The following is a 16230-nucleotide window of genomic DNA, read 5'->3' on the forward strand; positions in this document are numbered from 1 at the left end:
TCCATGCCAGATGCTTTGCCCTGGATGATACAGAGCTTCTTAAGTGTAGCAGGAGCTGCACCCTTCTAGGCAAATGGAGAGTATTCTAACAGACTTCTGACTTGTGCCTTGTAGATAGTGGAAAGGCTTTGGGGAAAATCAGGAGCGATGTTCCCTCTAATTTCTCTTTGCTATTGTTATGATCCTGGTGTTTTTTTATTTCAGGAAGTATGCGGTTTGTCTTTAAGTCAGCAAAGGATCAGTACCGCTTTAAGAACAAACCAGCCTCAGAAGTTAGCAGGAGTTAGAGAATGTGTATTCTGGTTGCCGTTGGATAAAACCCAACAGAGTGGAAGAACCAGCCATCTTCAAATGTGCATTGTGGTTGCCTTGGACACAGCCAATCAGAGACTGAGAATCGATTATACAATGTTGTAATTAAATTTTGAACTAGCTTTTCGGGGAGACAGACTGTTCTAACAGACAGAAGCTGGACCAGCATGAACAGAACAGAGATCTCTGATAATTTAAACTGAAGGAAGGGAAGTTCGTCTGTGACAATCTTTTATCCCTCAAAAATTCTAAAGCCAAATTGATTCATTGAAATGTAAGTGACCTGGACAAAAGGTGGGGGGGGGGGGGGGGGGGTGGGGAGAGACAGAGAAAGACAGAGAGACAGAGAGACAGAGAGAGAGAGAGAGAGAGAGAGAGAGAGACACAGAGACAGAGACAGAGAGAGACAGAGACACGCAGGTAAAGCAACAAAAAGGTGCAGAGAAAAAAAAAGGTGCAGAGAAAAAAAAAAGAGACAGACACACACACAGATAGAAAGAGAGAGAAAGAAAGACACACAGATAGAGAGACAGAAAGAGACGGAGCAGTTTTAAATTGTGTGCATCACTGCTGGGTCATTCAAACAAGTTGAGGACATAACAGAACATATTCCTGTTATAAGCGCCATGCAAGTGTTTATCAACAACATACAGAAGGTACAAAAAATGTGAGAGATCACTGACCCTAAGTTTGCAACTGAACTAAGAACTCATTGTAAGACGCGTGAAGTTAGAGAACCAATAGAATCACTAGTGAAAGACAGAACAGTCTGTCAACTACCAGATAAATCTCTCAGCCGTAGACTGCTGTGTGAACAAAATCTGACATCAAGTACAGTAGTTCAAATTTGTAGGTCAGCTGAAACTATGAAGACGTAGATCAAATAGTTGAACTGTGCAGCAAATGGAACCAGTGAAGCATTTTTTAAGAACAAAATCATACACGAAACTTGAAAAGTCATCCAAAGCTGAAAGAGGAAATGGTTCATTTGGCTCAGAAATTGCCCATGTGACGCTGGCAAGGTCCCATTTATTGGCCATCACTAATTTTAGGGTGTAAAACATAGGACTAAGCAAGGTACTACAAACAGGATAAATCTTATACGAAGAGGAGAAATTGATCTGTTCTATTACTAGGGACACAGCAAAGTCACACAATTTAAACTGGATAGAGGAGCACAACTGAATATCCAATTCGAGTGAGATTACAGCAGGTCACAGGGATGTGAATTATGATGGGATACCCATGGGACAGATACATAATTGATGCAAGTATCATCGATAAGAAAGGTAAACATCAAGTATCTTACTTACTGATGATACAAGATATATAGCAATTTTAGGTCAGATTGTGAACAGATAGACTTGGAAAATAAGTCACTGATTGTAAAGACTCAGTGACCTGGATATGGAACCTTTACATGGAATACAAGGAGCTGTTTCAAGGAATGTTCAAGAGTGGTTGGCACAGGGTAGTCGTAAACAGAGTGCATCTCAAACAGTGTGTAAAAGTTGGGTATTTGGTGCGTGACACAATTTTTTTTGTACTCAAATCTTAGAAGTCTGTGTGTTTAAAAAAATGATAAGGATTTTTTGCTCAATGGACACTAACCTGCAAATAGTTGGAATTCCTGCAATTTTTGAAACAGAGTCATAACAAATGCTGTACTTTATGGGTGCTTTGAAAGGAAGCTGAACTTGTCCAAGGACAGGAAAGCCAGCAGTTTCATGGAAACCACAGGGGTTTGACCTTTCTTCAGAGCAGTTTCTGAGTGACAGGGAGAGACACTGGGCTGGATTTTACGCTGGGCAGACAGGAGCTGCCCACCGACATAAAAGTCGGTGACGAACCCGCTTCCACCCAGCCCGGGGATCCGTCCCGCATTTTACAGGTCCCCAGGCTTTAATTGGTAGTAGATTGGAAGGTAGAAAATGTAATGCCACCTTTCAAGAAATGAAGGAGAGAGAAAATGGGGAACTATAGGCCAGTAGCCTGGCATCAGTCATTGGAAAAGTGCTGGAATCCATTACTAAGGAAGTGTTAACAGCGCACTTAGAAAATCATATTAAACAAACAGAGTCAACTTGATTTTATGAAAGGAAAATCATGCTTGACCAATTTATTCAAGTTTTTTGAGGACATAACTAGCAGGGTGAATAAAGGGAAACCAGTGCATGTAGTATATTTGGATCTTCAAAGGGCATTCGACAAGGTGCCACTCAAAAATGCACAAGATAAAAAACATTTGGATTTGCACTTGAGGTGTTGTAATCTACAGGCTATGAACCAAGAGGTGGAAGGTTAGATTAGGCTGGATAACTCTTCCACGAATGGCCTGAACATGATGGACCAAAATAGCCTCCTCTGTGCCATAAATATTCTATGTTTCGAAGGGCTTTTGGGGTTGGGGCTAATAGATTAGCAGAGATAGCACAGAAAACAGAAAATAGGAATAAATGGATCATTTACAGGTTGGCATGACTTCGATGAAGGGATCCAGGGTAAGTTTGTTGATGATACAAAGGTTGGTGGGAAAGTGAACTGCGAGGAGGACAAAAATTTGCCAACGGATATAGTTAGGTTAAGTGACTGGGTAAGAAGGTGGCAGATGGTAGGAAGAACAGAAAAACTGAATTTTTTTAAATGGTGAGAAACTTTTAAAATGTTGGTGTTCAGAGACATTTGAGTGCCCTTGGACAGAAGTCACAGAAAGTTAACATATCGGGACACAGCAAGCAATCAGGAAGGCAAATTGCATGTTGACCTATAAGGGGGTTGGAGTACAAGAGTAAGGAAGTCTTGCTACAATTGTACAGGGCTTTGGTGAGACCACCCCTGAAATACTACGTACAGTTTTGGGCTCCGTAACTGAGGAAGGATACACTTACCTTAGAGGGAGTGCAATGAAGGTTCACTAAACTGATTCCTGGGATGAGAGAGTTGTCATAGCATGACAGGTTGAGTAGAATGGGCCTATCCTCTCTGGATTTTCAAGAATGACAGGTGATCTCACTGAAACACAAAAGATTCTAAGAGGGCTTGGCAGGGTAGCCTTGGCTATTTTCCCCTAGCTGGAGAGGTTAAAATTAGAGAGGCATAGTCTCAGGATAAGGGAATGGCTATTTCTCAGTTGGTAGCATTCTCGCTTTGAGTCAGAAGATTGTGGGTTCAAGTCCTACTCCAGACCTGAGCACAAAAATCAAGACTGACACTCCAGTGCAGGACTGAGGGAATGCTGCACTGTAAGAGGTGCCATCTTTCAGATGAAACTTTAAACTGAGGCCTCGTCTGCCCTCTCAGGTGGATGTAGAAGATCCCATTGCACGATTTCAAAAAAAGAGCAGACGAGTTATCCTGGGCGTCCAGGCCAATATTTATCCCTCAATCAACATCACAAAAATAGATTATCTGGTCATTATCACATTGCTGCTGTGGGATCTTGCTGTGTGTAAACTGACAGCATGTTTCTTACATTACAACAGTGAGTACACTTGAAAAATACTTCACTGGCTATGAAGTGTTTTGGGACATCTGAAAGTTGTCTAAATCTTGAGAAATGCAAGTCGTATTTTCAGACAGAGATGAAGAGAAATTTCTTCATTCAGAGGTTGTGAACCTTTGGAATTCTCGACCCTACCCAAGAGGACTTTGGATGCTAAGTTGTTGAGTATATTCAAGGCTGAGATAGATAGATTTGTGGGCTGTTAAGGGAATCAAGGGGTATGCAGATTGGGCAAACATTGAGGATCAGTCATGGTCTTATTAACTGGAGAAGCAAGCTCAAGAGGCTGAATAGCTGACACCTGCTCCTATTTCTAATGTTATGTTACTGGGAGACTCCAAATTGGGATTGATAAACTAGTTACGGCAACAATGTTTCCAGGAAAATCAAAAATGTAACTTGGTAGAAAGGAGGAATTAGGAATTGCCAAGAAAGTAGCAACCCATTCAAAATCATTGAAAAACAAAGAGCTATTTCTCGAAATCTGCAAAGCTGAAATTCAGGCTAAAGATTCCGACATCCCAGTGCTATTAGAAGGTTGACAAGATAGACTGATGGCTGCTCAGTTGGGGCCTGAACAGGACTTCAAGACAGTGGACAAGTAGACGGAGTTATCTGTGCTGGGGCTTGCAGAGTAACGACTTAAGAGTTTTTGGACACTAACTGGGGTCGTGATAGCCGTGTCCTGTGATGACTGAAAGAGCAGCACCAAAGATGATGTGGTCCTCCATCAAGCTAAGGGACATCCTGCAGTCATACTTTCTGGTATGACAGAATTAACTTTCCTGGATTTTTAAAATTCATTTCCTGGATATGGGTGACACCGATGATGTTGCATTTACTACCCTTCCCCAATTTCCGTAAATAACTCAGTGTCTTGTTCAGACACATCAGGAGACATTAAGAGTCGACCGTAATATGGGACTGTAGTCACCGGTCATAGTCCTAACGGCACAGGAGGAGGCTATTTGGCCCAATGAGTTCATGCTGTTCTCCGTAGAACAATCCAGTCAGTCCTATTACCCCACTCTAATCCCATAGCCCTGCAATTTTATTTCCCTCAAGTGCCCATCCAATTTCCTTTAGAAATCATTCATCGTCTCCACTTCCATCACCCGAGTAGGCGTCGAGTTTCAGGTCATTACCGCTTACTGCGTAAAAAATGTTCTTCCTCACATCCCCCCTGCATCTCATGTCCAAAACTTTAAATGGGGCCTAGTCCTTGTAACATCAACTAATGGAAATAGTTTTCTTTGCCCACTGTGACGGAAATCACACCGGCCAAATGGAAACATATTAATTTCATCAGATGGAATCCTGCTTGAACCCTTCTTACTTGACATTGAACATAACTTGTTTAAAAGTGTTTAGATGACTATGTGGGGGGTAGGATCAGTAAGTTCGCGCATGACACAAAGATTGGCTGAGTGGTTAACAGTGAGGTGGAGTGTCTTAGGTTACAGGAAGATATAGACGGGATGGTCAAATGGGCAGAAAAGTAGCAGATGGAATATAACGCTGAAAAGTGTGAGGTGATACACTTTGGAAGGAGTAATGTGACACGGAAGTATTCAATGAATGGCCTGACACTGGGAAGTTCCGAGGAACAAAGCGACCTTGGCGTGTTTGTCCATAGATCTCTGAAGGCAGAAGGGCAGGTTAATAGGGTGGTGAAAAAGGCATATGGTAAACTTGCCTTTATCAATCGAGGCATAGATTACAAAAGCAGAGAGGTCATGTTGGAGTTGTACAGAACTTTGGTAAGGCCACAGCTGGAGTACTGTGTGCAATTCTGGTCGCCACATTATAGGAAGGATGTGATTGCATTGGAGGGGGTGCAGAGGCGATTCACCAGGATGTTGCCTGGGATGGAACATTTAAGCTATGAAGAGAGGTTGGATAGGCTTGGGTTGTTTTCACTGGAGCAGAGAAGACTGAGGTGACCTGATCGAGGTGTACAAGATTATGAGGGGCATGGACAGGGTGGATAGGGAGCAGCTGTTCCCCTTAGTTGAAGGGTCAGTTATGAGGGGTCACAAGTTTAAGGTGAGGAGCGGGAGATTTAAGGGGGATTTGAGGAAGAACTTTTTTACCCAGAGGGTGGTGACGGTCTGGAATGCCCTGCCTAGGAGGGTGGTAGAGGCAGGCTGCCTCACATCCTTTAAAAAGTACCTGGATGAGCACTTGGCACGTCATAACATTCAAGGCTATGGGCCAAGTGCTGGCAAATGGGATTAGGTAGACAGGTCAGGTGTTTTAATGCATCGGTGCAGACTCGATGGGCCGAATGGCCTCTTTGCACTGTATTATTCTGTGATTCTGTGAAAAGGAGCACAGAGCTGAACAGCTAAAACATGGTTGCACATTTGTATTCCGAGAGACAGTTGCATTGAGACACTATGGGAGTGCTCACTGATTCAACTTGCGAGATGGGTTTTGTCAATAGTGGTGGTCAAAAGACATCGAAAGCCACTGACTTTGTAAGAGACAACCCTCCACCCCTCCACTGAGTGTGACTCGAGAACGTTTGAAATCAACAATCCTCGCAGACAATGCTGTTTCAAACAAAGAGCTGGTCAAATGACTAACCTGCTGGCCAACCTGGGGACTTTGAATTGCACCACACAGAAAGGGCAGACTGTAATTTGAAGACAAACGAGAAAAAAGCTATCTCCCTCTCAAAGTCCCAAGGACCCACTGAAGCAGCTTAAGCCTCAAGAAAGAGAACTTCTTCAGCCTTCTGGTACCAGAGAAGCAAGTTTGAAAGCGTGCATCGAGCCCCAGCAAGAACCAAAAGACCGCAATTCCAACCAAAGACTTTACAGCAAAACTAAAGGCAATAATTGAATTTCATCTACTACTCCAAATCCTCCCCCTTTAATTCTTTCTCCTCCTCTGTCTCTATTTTTAATTTATTTTTTATTTAGAGATACAGCACTGAAACAGTGGTTAAAAAGACATATGGGATCCTGGGCTTTATAAACAGAAGCATAGAGTAAAAAAGCAAGAAAGTTTTGATGAACCTTTGTAAAGCACTGGTTTGACCTTAACTGGAGTACTTTGTCCAATTCTGGGCATAGCACATTAGGAAGGATGTAAAGGCTCTAGAGAGGGTGCAAAAAGGATTTATGAGAATGATACCCCAAATGAGGGATTTCATTTATGGTGATAGATTGGAGAAGCTGGGGTTGTTCTGCTTAAAGAGATGGTTGAGGAGATTTGATTGAGGTGTTCAAAATTTGCAGGGCGATGGGCTAAGGATGGGGGAATGAAACTAGCCAAGTTGTTCTTGCACAGAACCTGCACGGACAAGACGGGCCAAATGGCCAACTTCCATGCTGTAACCATTCTATGATTCGATAAGTCACTCTCCAATCCTGTGGCACCTCCCCCGTATCGAGAGAAGATTGGAAGATTATGGCAAGCCCTTCCGGTATCTCCACTCCCTTCAGCAACCTGGGCTGCAAGCTGTTCTGATGAAAGGTCACAGACCTGAAACGTTAACTCTGCTTCTCTCTCCACAGATACTGCCTGACCTGCTGAGTATTTCCAGCTCTTTGTTTTTATTTGGAAGGCAAGCCATCCAGACCCGGGTGACCTATCCACTTTAAGCATAGCCAGCCTTTCCAGGACATCCTGTGAATCAATTTTCATCCTATTACCTCTACCACCTCTGCTTCTACTGATATTTTATCAGCAACCTCTTAGTAAACACTGATGCAATGTATTAATTAAGCTTTCTAGCCTTGTCCTGTGCCTCTAAGCATATATTAGCCTCTTTGTACCCAACAGGCACCAGCCCACTTCTTAGTACCTGCTTACTACTTACATACCGATAGGTGGTTTTTGGGTTCCCTTTTATGTTAGCTGCCCTTCTATTCTCTTATTTTCCTCTTCACTTGCCCTCTCAACCTACTGCATTTGGTCTGGTTCCTGCTTGAAGAATTCACCAGATATGCATCAAACACCCTCTTTTTTTTGTTTTATCTATCTCCCTGATCATCCAAGGAGTCCTGGCTTTGGTAGCCCTACCTTCCCCCCTTAAAGATCTCCTTTAAGATGATCCAGTGTTCCGTTAACTTTTTTCCTGTCAGTCTTTGGTTCCACATTACCCTCGCTGGATCCCGTCCCATTCCATTGAATATAGCTCTCTTCCAATTTAGAAGTTCTACTTTTAAAATTGTTCCTTGCAGTTAACTATAACTAGTCTAAACTTTATGATACAAAGAGTGAGGGGCGAGGTGGGGGCAAAAGGGAGGGAGGAGGAGAAGAGAGATGGGGGGTGGGGAGGGAGAAGAGTGGGGGGGGGGGGAAGAGTGGGGGGAGGGAGGGGGGGGAAGTGGGGAGGGAGGGGGGGGGGAAGAGTGGGGAGGGAGGGGGGGGGAAGAGTGGGGAGGGAGGGGGGGGAAGAGTGGGGAGGGAGGGGGGGGGAAGAGTGGGGAGGGAGGGGGGGGGGAAGAGTGGGGAGGGAGGGGGGGGGGAAGAGTGGGGAGGGAGGGGGGGGGAAGAGTGGGGAGGGAGGGGGGGGGAGTGGGGAGGGAGGGGGGGGAAGAGTGGGGAGGGAGGGGGGGGGAAGAGTGGGGAGGGAGTGGGGAGGGAGGGGGGGAAGAGTGGGGAGGGAGGGGGGGAAGAGTGGGGAGGGAGGGGGGGAAGAGTGGGGAGGGAGGGGGGGGAAGAGTGGGGAGGGAGGGGGGGGAAGAGTGGGGAGGGAGGGGGGGGAAGAGTGGGGAGGGAGGGGGGGGAAGAGTGGGGAGGGAGGGGGGGGGGAAGAGTGGGGAGGGAGGGGGGGGGGAAGAGTGGGGAGGGAGGGGGGAGGAGTGGGGAGGGAGGGGGGAGAAGAGTGGGGAGGGAGGGGGGGGAAGAGTGGGGAGGGGGGGGGGAAGAGTGGGGAGGGAGGGGGGGAAGAGTGGGGAGGGAGGGGGGAAGAGTGGGGAGGGAGGGGGGGAAGAGTGGGGAGGGAGGGGGGGGAAGAGCGGGGGGGGAAGAGCGGGGAGGGAGGGAGGGGGGGAAGAGTGGGGAGGGAGGGAGGGGGGGGAAGAGTGGGGAGGGAGGGAGAGGGGGGAAGAGTGGGGAGGGAGGGAGGGAGGGGGGGAAGAGTGGGGAGGGAGGGGGGGGAAGAGTGGGGAGGGAGGGGGGAGAGTGGAGAGGGAGGGGGGAGAGTGGAGAGGGAGGGGGAGAGTGGAGAGGGAGGGGGAGAGTGGGGAGGGAGGGGGGAGAGGGGAGGGAGGGAGCGTGGAGGGGAGGGAGGGAGCGTGAAGAGGGGAGAGGGGAGGGAGGGAGCGTGGAGAGGGGAGGGAGGGAGCGTGGAGAGGGGAGGGAGGGAGCGTGGAGAGGGGAGGGAGGGAGCGTGGAGAGGGGAGGGAGGGAGCGTGGAGAGGGAGAGGGGAGGGAGAGGGGAGGGAGGGAGCGTGGAGAGGGGAGGGAGGGAGCGTAGAGAGGGAGAGGGGAGGGAGAGGGGAGGGAGGGAGGGGTGAGGGAGGGAGGGAGAGGGGAGAAGGGAGGGGGGGAGTGGGTAGAGTGGAGGGAGGGAGAGACAGAGAGTGGACAGGGAGGGAGGGGGAGAAGTGAACATCACTCCTGACAGATGGACATCTATCTGTAATACTCCCATTTCTACATCAAGTGAGCAGAATGTGATTGAGTACTTTTGCAAGAAAAAACAATGCTGGGGAAGTCACCAAATCAGTTTGTCACTAAACTCGTGTTTGACAAGACTCAGTAAAGAATGCAGTTTCCAGCGAGCTGGAGTTTAAATTATGAATCTGTGCATTGCCAGTCCAGTTTTCTACTCCACCATAATTGATTCATGATTAATAGTGCTCTCCCCTAAGTAGGATTACTGAGCAAAAAGTGAAGTCTATAGAACAGTGATCAGTGTGGTAATCTATGTGTGGAGCCACGGGAAATGGGCGAGGTCTTAAATGAATACTTCTCACCTCTATTTACCGTGGAGAAGGTCATGGAAGCTGGTGAGTTCAAGGGAGGGAACTGCGATATCCTGGAGCATATCAACATTACAAAGGAGGAGTTGTTGGAGGTTTTGAATTGCATTAAGGTGGATAAATCCCCAGGGCCTGACCAGGTGTATCCTCGGATGCTATGGGAAGCAAGGGAGGAGATTGCTGGGGCCCTGGCAGAGATTTTTGTATCATCGTTAGCCACGGGTGAGGTACCGGAAGACTGGAGGATAGCTAATGTTGTTCCTTTATTTAAGAAGGGCAGCAGGGATAAGCCAGGGAACTACAGGCCGGTGAGCCTTACATCAGTGGTGGGAAAGTTATTGAAAGGGATTCTGAGAGACAGGATCTATATGCATTTGGAAAGGCATGATCTGATTAGGGATAGTCAGCATGGCTTTGTGTGTGGGAAATCATGTCTCACGAATTTGATTGAGTTTTTCGAGGAGGTGACCAAGAGGATTGATGAGGGCAGGGCGATGGACGTTGTCTACATGGACTTTAGTAAGGCCTTTGACAAGGTCCTGCTGGGTAGGCTGGTCCAGAAGGTTCGAACACATGGGATCCAGGGTGAGCTAGCAAATTGGATACAAAATTGGCTTGGTGATAGGAGGCAGAGGGTGGTGGTGCAGGGTTATTTTTCAGATTGGAGGCCGGTGACCAGTGGTGTGCCGCAGGGATCGGTGCTGGGCCCTCTGTTGTTTGTCATATATATTAATGACTTGGATGTCAATGTACGGAGCATGATTAGTAAGTTTGCAGATGACACCAAAATTGGTGGTATAGTGGACAGTGAAGAAGATTGTTTAATGTTACAACAGGATATTAGATAAAATAGGAAAGTGGGCAAGGGATTGGCAAATGGAATTTAACGCAGACAAGTGCGAAGTGATGCATTTTGGGAAGTTAAACCAGGGCAGGACATATACAGTGAATGGCAGGACCCTGGGGAGTGTTGTTGAGCAGAGAGACCTTGGGGTGCAAGTACATAGTTCCCTGAAAGTGGCAACACAAGTAGACAGGGTGGTGAAGAAGGCGTATGGCATGCTTGTACTCAATGCCCCGGCTGATGAAGGCAAGAGTTGGAATGTCATGTTACAGTTGTACATAAGGTTAGTTAGGCCGCATTTGGAGTACTGTGTGCAGTTCTGGTCGCCGCACTACAGGAAAGATGTGATTAAACTAGAGGGTGCAGAAAAGATTCACAAGGATGTTGCCTGGTTTGGAGGGCTTGAGTTATGAAGAGAGATTGGATAGGCTGGGTCTGTTTTCCCTGGAGCAAAGGAGGCTGAGAGGGGACATGATAGAGGTATATAAAATTATGAAAGGCAGAGATAGGGTAGATAGCCAGAGTTTGTTTCCCATGGTAGGGGTGACTGAAACTAGAGGGCATAGATTTAAGGTGACAGGGAGGAGGTTTAAAGGGGATCGATGGGGTAAATTTTTCACACAAAGAATAGTGGGTATCTGGAATGAGCTGCCAGAGGAGGTGGTGGAGGCAGGAACAGTAACAACATTTAAGAGGCATCTGGACAGGTACTTGAATGAGCAAGGCATAGAGCGATATGGAATTAATGCAGGCAGGTGGGATTAGTATAGATAGGCATTATGGTCGGCATGGACGTGGATGGCGAAGGGCCTATTTCTATGCTGTACCACTCTATGACTCTAACAGCTTATTGCTTATTCAGAAGGTTGTACACACTTTTCAGACCATTGCTGGAAGTTTCTGAAAGGACAAATGGCTAAGTGATGTTGTAAAGTAACATCTGAAGTAATTTGTCACCAATGCAGCAAGAGAGTGCCGTGTTCACAGTTGCAGTTGGTCAGTATTAAGACTTTAAATCAAGCAGAAGTAAAATTGGTAGAATGTATCATGGTTATCAGTTAATAGCCTAAGTCTCTGAACCGGAACAGGAAAGTAACAATACAGAGATTACATCAGGCAAGACTACTTAAGCGAGAAGGAGAAGAAAAGAAAAAAAAAATCAGCAAAGACCAAGGATAATGACGAGCCAGAGAAGTAGGTGAAGATCCACTGGTTGTGGGAATTGCTTTGCTCTGTCTATAACATGCTGCTTCCATTGTTTAGCATGCACGTAAAAGAAGAAGTCGTCCTGTGTTGTTGCTTCACCAGGTTAGCACCTCATTTTTTAAGTTCACCTGGTGCTGCTCCTGGCATGCTCTCCAATACCAGGGTTGATCAGAAATTTGGCTTCCATCGATCTTACAATCGAAAAGAACAATCAGAATATTGATTGATAATTGGTGACCAAAGAGTTAAATCGCTAATTGTTTACTCTGAAATTTGAGATTCTTAGAACTCATGAAATTACAGCCGTTTGATAAGCAAAATATTTTATAAAGTTTCACGTTGCCTCAGATTTCTGGAATTGAAACTAGATGATCACAAGTTGCAAATTATACACATTCCATATCCTTTATGGGCGGTACAAGTTCTTATAAACTTCTCTTTGCCACAGCTTCAGCTCAAACCAGAGATTGTAGAGTTAAAAGTATCAGCTAGAACAAGATAACTATAGAAAAATAAGTGATTACAGACAACGACTTTCCACAAGTTGCTCCAGAGGAAGATAAAGTATCCCTTATATCTCCGCACACGGACAATGTCAACACACCAATGGATAACAAGGGTGCCAAAGTTCATTGACGGACACGGATAACACCCCTCACCCGCACCCCCCCCCCCCCCCCGCCCCAATAGCCCTCCCGTTTTCCACTGCCTGAATGACCTTGCCCCCCCGCCCGCCTCCCTCTCCTCCTAACCACTCACGCCCCAGGATGACCCAGATGATGTCTGGAGCTTGACATTGGACCTACCTGTTGCAGCACATGGATTAATCCTTAAGCCTAGTTCCTGCTGGCAAGCCTATTATGTTTATATTAAATTGCTGAATTGCTGAACATAAAAACAAAGACTTTACCTTTGAAGACACAATCCTGTTATCTGGATACCTTTGCAGAATGTAAGCATCTGTTCCAGGAGGGGGTTCACGATGTCCAATGTAAACTGTCCGACTATCCACCCAGTTCTCTTCTCCAACACACTAAGCAGAAAGATAAAAAATTATTCACACAATAATTGTTCAACTGGTATAGGAACTGCAGCAAACTCAACTGGGAATCTTATAAAATTACAAAGTATTCACTGGAGAGAGCTTTAAAGTTACAAAGTATTCACTGGAGAGCGCTTCAAAAGCAATTTAAAGCTTTCATTCTTAGCAATCACATGACAATTCTGAAATGTGGCAAATAGCCTGAAAAGAATTTGAGTAAACATACCAACAGTCTTAACTTTGCACTCGTGTAAAATGTAAAATCCTCAATGCAGCCCAATCTCTGCCAGTCATGGATGAGCTGGACGAACAGCCAACAAAATCAGAACTCAGTGATGCCACTGACTGTCTAGCCAGTGGAAAAGCCCCTGCAAAGGATGGCATTACCCCTGAAATAATCAAGAGTGCCAAGCCTGCTATACTCTCAGCACTCCATGAACTGCTTTGCCTGTGCTGGCATGAGGGAGCAGTACCACAGGACATGCGCGATGCCAATATCATCACCCTCTATAAAGAACAAGGGCGACCGCGGTGACTGCAACAACTACCGTGGAATCTCCCTGCTCAGCATAGTGGGGAAAGTCTTCGCTCGAGTCGTTTTAAACAGACTCCAGAAGCTGGCTGAGCGTGTCTGCCCTGAGGCACAGTGTGGCTTTCGAGCAGAGAGATCCACCATTGACATGCTGTTCTCCCTTCGCCAGCTACAGGAGAAATGCCGTGAACAACAGATGCCCCTCTATGTCGCTTTCATAGATCTCACCAAAGCCTTTGACCTCATCAGCAGACGTGGTCTCTTCAGACTACTAGCAAAGATCGGATGTCCACCAAAGCTACTAAGTATCATCACCTCATTCCATGACAATACGAAAGGCACAATTCAGCATTGTGGTGCCTCAACAGACCCCTTTCCTATCCTGAGTGGCGTGAAACAGGGCTGTGTTCTCGCACCTACACTGTTTGGGATCTTCTTCTCCCTGCTGCTCTCACAAGTCTTCAGAAGAAGGAATTTTCCTCCACACAAGATCAGATGGCAGGTTGTTCAACCTTGCCCGTCTAAGAGCGAAGACCAAAGTACGGAAAGTCCTCATCAGGGAACTCCTCTTTGCTGACCATGCTGCATTAACATCTCACACTGAAGAGTGTCTGCAGAGACTCATCGACAGGTTTGTGGCTGTCTGCAACGAATTTGGCCTAACCATCAGCCTCAAGAAAACAAACATCATCAAACAGGACATCAGAAATGCTCCATCCATCAATATCGGCGACAACGCTCTGGAAGTGGTTCAAGAGTTCACCTACCTAGACTCAACTATCACCAGTAACCTGTCTCTTGTTGCAGAAATTAACAAGCGCGTGGAAAAGGCATTTGCTGCTATGTCCAGACTGGCCAAGAGGGTGTGGGAAAATGGCGCACTGACACGGAACACAAAAGTCCGAGTGCTTCAAGCCTGTGTCCTCAGTACCTTGCTCGAGGCAGCGAGGCCTGGACAACGTATGTCAGCCAAGAGCGACGTCTCAACTCATTCCATCTTCGCTGCCTCCGGAGAATACTTGGCATCAGGTGGCAGGGCCGTATCTCCAACGCAGAGGTCCTCGAGGCGGCCAACATCCCCAGCATATACACCCTACGGAGTCAGCGGCGCTGGAGATGGCTTGGCCATGTGAGCCGCATGGAAGATGGCAGGATCCCCAAGCACGCATTGTACAGAGAGCTCGTCACTGGTATCAGACCCACCGGCCATCCACGTCTCTGCTTTAAAGACGTCTGCAAACGTGACATGAAGTCCTGTGACATTGACCACAAGTTGTGGGAGTCAGTTGCCAGCGATCGCCAGAGCTGGCAGACAGCCATAAAGGCGGGGCTAGTGTGGCGAGTCGAAGAGACTTAGCAGTTGGCAGGAAAAAAGACAGAAGTGCAAGGAGAGAGCCAACTGTGTAACAGCCCCCACAACCAATTATTTCTGCAGCACCTGTGGAAGAGTCTGTCACTCTAGAATTAGCCTTTATAGTCACTCCTGGTGCTGCTCCACAAACCACTGACCACCTCTCGGCGCTTACGCATTGTCTCACGAGACAAGCAGGCTAAAGAAGGCGGAAGTGTAACATGTATTATACGTCAAATGCAATTTTGGCCAGATTCATTTTAGCAAAGAATTTACAAATAAAAGGTATTGCAACTGCACTCTGTCTTGTGACTTTAAAAGGTTTAAATGTTATTGCTACAACTTTCAGGTCTGCAGTAGATATTCTCTTGAGATCAATGTCTGTGAATACTCCAGAAGCAGACCCTTTGTACTCTACACACAGCAGTACACCTTTACTGCCCAATATTATGTCATATGATAGTGTGACATGGGATCTGTATAAAGATCACTTGCTCTGTGTGTTGGGTTATTTCATCTCACACATGCTACAATGTGCAAGATCACTTATCGAGAGACTGACGAATTGTGAACTAATAAACTCAATGAATGGAACACCGTTTTCAGACATACTTGCCCCTCTCCTTTGCAACTCAAAGCACCTAAAATAATCAGGCAAAGTTTTTCCTTCATATGAGCTTACCTCCTTTAACAAGTCAGCATCACTTCCTGGCACTAAGTCTGGAAAGAGACACTTCTTGGCTTCTCTGACTGCTTCGGCTGCAAAACGCATTGGCTCTGCAATTCCTGGACCACTGAGTAAAGAGCATAACTAGAGACAGATCTGAGCTTTTCCAAGGTTCCACCCAATTTGGATCGGACCTTTGTCTAAATGGATCTTTTGCCCACCTTTAAACCAAGGAGGTGAGTGTGGAGGCCTAACCCTTCACTCGAGTCAGGTAAGCAATCTCAGGAGAGGGGACCCATCACTTTCTTTAGTAGCAATGTCTGAAGTGGGAAGTGAAGTGTTTCTATTCATTTCAGCCTCCGGGGGGCCTCCACTGCATCAAATGCAACTTCACAGGCTCTAGCGGCCCAACCCCAGGACGGGGTCTCGGCTTGGGGCAAGGGTGGGATTGGGATCCACTCCTCCACACTTACACCAATGGAGCAGGGCCCCAGGAAATTGAAGTCTTTTTTTCTGCACTGCCCTTACCCCACCTCTGGTGTTAAGAACAAGCTCACCTGAGCCAATCAGAACTAGCATCTTGTGTCAGAAGCCTCCACACCTCTTGAAGTGCCAGGTCAGTCTTACTGTGCTCAGTATATGAAGCAAATCCACATTATAGGGGTGACATTCTCTGCAACATGCCCTCGAGGAACATAGGAACAGCAGTAGGCCATTCAGCCCCTCAAGCCTATTCCATCATTCAATGAGATCATGATTGATGTGGGACCTAGCTCTGTACTCACCTTTGTATCTCTTTAATACATTTGCTGAACAAAAATCTATCAATTAC

General features: G+C 46.5%; 1 protein-coding gene across 5 annotated transcripts in view; it reads right to left on the reverse strand.

The window, feature by feature from the left end:
• Positions 1-16230, reverse strand: part of atp11a (ATPase phospholipid transporting 11A) — a 249630-nt gene that overhangs the window by 212185 nt on the left and 21215 nt on the right. For all 5 annotated transcript variants that reach the window (XM_068034156.1, XM_068034155.1, XM_068034157.1 and 2 more), the window contains exon 2: positions 12717-12839. In XM_068034156.1, coding sequence (XP_067890257.1) covers positions 12717-12839 — 123 coding nt within the window. The remainder of the gene's footprint in view (positions 1-12716; positions 12840-16230) is intronic.

Source organism: Heterodontus francisci, chromosome 6, assembly GCF_036365525.1.
Source record: "Heterodontus francisci isolate sHetFra1 chromosome 6, sHetFra1.hap1, whole genome shotgun sequence".
Taxonomy (NCBI): Eukaryota; Metazoa; Chordata; class Chondrichthyes; order Heterodontiformes; family Heterodontidae; genus Heterodontus; species Heterodontus francisci.